Genomic DNA, 5,549 nt, shown 5'->3' on the forward strand with positions numbered 1-5,549 from the left:
ATATTAATACAATAAACTCTATCCAAAGGTACACACTTACAAGGGTTATCTAGATATTTACATTTATAAGAGTGTACACACAGTGAAAAACCAGTACTTTTAATATGTGAACTATTTGTAATATTAAAGACAATATATTTAGATTTAGATAAATTTAGTTGTAAATTATTATTATCACACCAGTCTTTTACTACAGATAGACAGTCATTAGCTGTTTTATATAAATTTTCATAGTCATAACTTTTAATCAGAATAACTGTATCGTCTGCATAACAAAAAATTTCAGCATTAAGCTTTATATTTAAAAGTCCGTTTATGTATATGATGAATAAGACAGGGCCAAGTACTGTACCTTGAGGTACTGAGAAACAATTTGTTTTTTACTTAGTGAAGTAAAAACAAATTGTTTCTCAGTAAGATGGGTCGTTACGGTTGTATGTAGATTATCGTGCACTCAATGAGAAAGTAATAAGGGATCGCTACCCATTACCTCTTATTGATGATCAGGTCGACCAATTACGTGGGGCAGCGAAGAATCCAGTATTAAGTACATTGCGTTTGTAACTTCCAAAGGACAGTACAAATTTCTGCGTACTCCATTCGGCTTATGTATCTCGCCACCAGTATTCCAGCGATACATAAACTTTGTTTTCCGCGATCTCTTCAGGTCAGGACAGCTGCTGGCTTATATGGACGATCTGGTTGTTGTGGCATCAGACTTGAATGAAGGAATGTCAAGATTAAGGACAGTTATGAACGTTGAGGCTAGGAGTAGTCTCTAAATCAAGTGGTTGAAATATCAGTTCCTCAAGCGTTTCATAGACTACCTAAAATATCACATTTGTCATAATTCGGTTCATCCTTAGGAAGAAATAATCGCTACCGTTAAACATTTCCCATTACCTAAGAACGTCAAAGCGGTACAAAGTTTCTTAGTGATCACTGGGTATTTTCGGTAGGTATAATTGTATAAATAATATTTTGAATTATAAATTATAAAGTATTTTCCTAAATATGCATTGTTTATACAGATACAACAAGTGTTATGTTAGATGAAAAATCGATGAATAGAGAAGTAAATGTAAATTGTTTCATCGATCTAGACAGTAGTGAGCTGAATGGTATTTCATATTTGGATGGTATGAATAATTATTCCCAAAAAGGTACCTAAATATTTTTATACTTGACTATTAGGCAAAGATTTATGATGAATAATATTCAATATTTTTATTTCAAGGTATTTGTCATAGAAATGTAAGGAGTGATGTCAAGAGAAAGGGATGTTTGAGAGAAATAAACCTGTCACGTTTAAGTACATGACTCCCAGGAAAAAACATTTCCACCGTACTATTGCCGATTTTAAAAAACAAATATTAGTCAACAATAGAAGACACTTTATGACTATAACAAGTTAATTGAAGCAAGAAATTATATAAAGAAACATGGCATGATGATTGAAAAAATGAATGAAACTTCAATGAACTTTTTCAAAACACAATTAAAGTCCAGAGTGTTTTACCAAAAGGAAGGAGGTTTTCAATAGACAATAAGGTGTTTGCTTTATTGTTATATAAATCTAGTGCTAAAACCTATCGTCTTTCGTCAAAGACTTTTGCTCTTCCATCAAGAAAAACACTTATGAATTTACTAAATTTACTATCTACCAACTTCCTCTAACACCTGGAGTAAACCATCAAATTTTTAACCATTTAAAAAGCATTATAAGCGATTTCAAAAACGTTTTAGATAAAAATTGTGTACTCCTGTATGATGAAATTTCGGTGGCCACAGGAATCCAGTATTGTGAATCAGAGGATAGAATAATTGGACTTCAGGATTTGGGTAATAATAACAGGACACTTATGTTTGCAGATAAAACTTTGATTTTTATGGTTCAAAGGTGTCAAGCGCAAATTTAAGCAACCTGTTGCGTTTTACTTAACAGAAAGTGGAAAAAGAACACCAGATTTAGTTGTTGCTTTGAAGGAAATACTAAGGGCAGTTCAGTCTACGGGTTTGAAAATAATAGCAATTATTTGTGATCAAGCACCGACAAATGTGGCAGCTAATAACATACTTCTTAAGGAAACAGTTGAAAGCTACAGTAGAGGTATTGAAAAACAATGGCTTTGATGGACAAGAAATTGTTTCATTATATGATCCTCCACACCTTTTAAAAGGAGTAAGAAATAATTTAGTAACAAAAGATTTAACATATTATGTTAACGGAGAACAAAAAATTTGCCAAATGGAGTCTTATAGTTCAATTTTATGAGATTGACAAATTACGTCTTGATGTATGAGAACGGATGACACCAAAACTTACAGATGATCTGTCTACTCAGATAAAATGAAAAATATGAAGGTGTCAGTGGCTGCTCAAGTACTGAGCCAAAGAATAGGCGCCATCATGCTTATGCTGTCTGAATGATCTGGTGAGTACCTAACTATAATATTTTACAATGATGTTTATACGACATATCAAAAACTGTATACTAATCAATATTATTTCAGGCGAAAAAGATGACTATTTGATAGTGTCAACAGCAGTTCTACATCAATTATTCCGAGTAAAGACCTTAGGAGTTTTATAACTTCATTATCATTCCATTGGAAATTTTGGGAAGAAGCATAACAGATATTTTATACAGTCAACTCTCGATATAACGAAATTCGATATAACGAAAATCTTGATATAACGAATAAAACTACCGGTCTCTTGAAAATATCGCGGTATAACGAACAAATGTAATGTATTTTGGTCCCCTCGATGTAGCGAAGCGTTTTTGATCAAAACTCTCGCGATGTAACGAATTTTTATAAATTTGGAGCTTTCTATTACGAATTTTTAATTTTAATTAAGATAAGATACATGTCTCTAGTGTATAACTCTATGAAAAATATATAAAAATAAGTATGTTGCTATTACCACATAATAGATTACGAAGTTTTTCTGATGATTATCATGCGATAGTACACTCAAGTACAGTATCGCAATTAAGATAAGACTTATGTCGATTAGTGGCTCTACGCAAAATGTACGTAACATACTATGTAACATATCGGTACCGTTTTAGTTCTGTTCGTTGTGTTAAACGTGACCGTACATTCGAAAATACGTCGCGTTTTACGAGTTACAATTATGAGTTCAAAACGAAAGTGTTTGTCAATTTCGGACAAGAAAAAAATTATTGAAGAAATCGAGAGTGGTAAAAAGAAAAAACAAGTCGCAGATAGTTTTAATATTCCTTTTTCGTCACTTTCTACAATTTTGAAACAGAAAGAAGCAATTCTTAATACAACTGACGCACAAAGTAGCCGGAAAAAGAGACGACTAAGTGAGTTTCCCCGTATAGAACAATGTTTATTCACTTGGTTCAATCAAGTTAGGCAGCAAAATATTCCCGTGAGTGGTATTTTAATCAAAGAAAAAGCTAAAAGTTATGCTGAAATGTTTGGAATCTCTGATTTTAATGCTAGTGACGGTTGGTTATCTAATTTTAAAAAGCGACATAACTTGGTGTTCAAAAAAAATTGTGGAGAAAGTGCAAGTGTCGATGAAGATATCTGTAACGACTGGCAGATGAAACTTCAAGACTTATTATGTGAGTACGATCCGAAAAATGTGTTCAATGCTGACGAGGCAGGACTGTTTTGTAAATGTTTACCTGACCGAACACTAACGTTTAAAAATGAAAAGTGCCATGGAGGGAAACTTAGTAAGGAGCGAGTCACTTTACTTTTTGCGGTAAATATGGATGGATCGGAGAAGTTAAGGCCTTTATTTATAGGCAAGTCCGCTAAACATAGGTGCTTTAAAAATGTCAAATCTTTGCCGCTGACGTATAAAAACAACAAAAAATCGTGGATGACAACCAAACTGTGGAACGAATAGCTTGAAACTCTCAATAATGACATGCGAAAACAACATAGAAAAATTATAATTTTTGTTGATAATTGCACTCCACATAACAACCCCCCAACTCTCTCTAATGTACGAATTGAGTTTCTTCCAGCAAACACAACCTCGAAACTCCAACCTCTGGACCAAGGCATTATTAAAAACTTCAAACTTCTATATCGAAAGGAAATTGTATCTGAATTTTTGGCTTGCTTGGATAATAATGATTCTCCGAAAGTAACCGTTTTGACTGCAATAATAATCAGCCACAAAGCTTGGAACAATGTGACTACACAAACAATTCAAAACTGCTTTAGAAAATGTGGATTTGTGAAAACTATTGATAATGAAGAAGAAGAATTCCCTATCACTTTTGAAGTTGACACTCAACATAACACATTATCGACTGTTCTAAACGATCAATTGAGTTTGAAGATTATGTTGCTGTCGACGATGATTTGGCTGTCTGTGAGTCTCTTACAGACGATGAGATTTTTGCCAGTTTTAATAACGAAGAAGGTTATGACGAAGAAAATGACGAAGAAGAATCTCCTGAAGACTCCATCGTAAACTCGAAGGAAGCCAAATTAGGTCTTCGCGCCGTCTTAAGTTACTTACAGAGACATGATATTGGAGACAATGTGTTTTCTAGCATTTTAAATCTGGACAATACTATTGATAAGGTAAACTCAAGCAGTTGCAAACAATCAAAAATATCTGATTTTTTTAAAAAATAAATGCACACATGTATAGCGATTTATTTTATGTACATATTATTATTATAGCATATTTTTATTAGAAATATTATTACATACATTTATATTGAAATTAAACAATAAATATGTATATACTTATATGACTCATATATTTTATACATATGTATACGAATAATAAAATTTTGAATTTTTATTTTTATTCTCGTTATAACGAATTCAATTGGTATATTCAGTTGTCAGTTGTCTCTTATCGCGGAAGGTTGTACTGTTCGTTAGCAATATTTATGCTCGCTTATCTTTATTTTATTTTATTTTAATATTCTATTTGAAATGCTGTGTTCTGTTTGTACTGACGAAATACACCAAGGAGACGAAATAAAATGTGTTAAATGTTATGAGTTTCTACATTTTAACTGTTCCGGTCTTCGAGAAACAAACTTTAGAAAAATGTCGAAACCTCTGAAGGAAAAATGGTCTTGTTCTAATTGCAAGGTGAAGAAAGTTGTAACTGCACCTGTAATAACTCAACCAATCACCGAGGAGACATTACAAAATGTCGTCGATTCTGTGAACTTTATGAGTTCGCAGTTTGACGAAGTCTTAAATTAAAACAATTGATCTCAACCGTAAACGATCTAAAAAATGAAAATATAAGAATCGTGGAAGAAAATGCATTTTTAAAGAAAGAAATGGTAGCAATATCCGGACGTTTAAACAAATTGGAGCAAAAATCGTTGGAGTGCCATATGGAAATTGTAGGTGTACCCGAGATTGATAACGAAATTTGTATGAATACTATAAAAAAAATTGTAACAAAGTTGGGTTCTGATGTTGCAATCAAAAAAGTATTCAGACTACCTTCTAAATTTACTGACAAACCTAGAAAATTATCCGTATGCTTTAATTCGCTGAATGAAAAAAATAACTTTATG

General features: G+C 32.5%; 1 protein-coding gene across 1 annotated transcript; it reads left to right on the plus strand.

Moving 5' to 3' along the window:
• Positions 1-3,142: 3,142 nt before the first annotated feature.
• Positions 3,143-3,895, plus strand: LOC103309392 (tigger transposable element-derived protein 4-like). The gene has a single exon (XM_008184701.1). It carries the CDS (start codon positions 3,143-3,145, stop codon positions 3,893-3,895), a length of 753 nt encoding a protein of 250 aa, XP_008182923.1.
• The last annotated feature ends 1,654 nt before the right edge of the window (positions 3,896-5,549 follow it).

This window comes from Acyrthosiphon pisum, chromosome X (genome assembly GCF_005508785.2).
Source record: "Acyrthosiphon pisum isolate AL4f chromosome X, pea_aphid_22Mar2018_4r6ur, whole genome shotgun sequence".
Lineage (NCBI taxonomy): Eukaryota > Metazoa > Arthropoda > Insecta > Hemiptera > Aphididae > Acyrthosiphon > Acyrthosiphon pisum.

Excerpts from the sequence above, each read along its gene's own strand:
- LOC103309392 (XM_008184701.1), top strand. The coding sequence starts at position 3,143 with ATGAGTTCAAAACGAAAGTGTTTGTCAATTTCGGACAAGAAAAAAATT.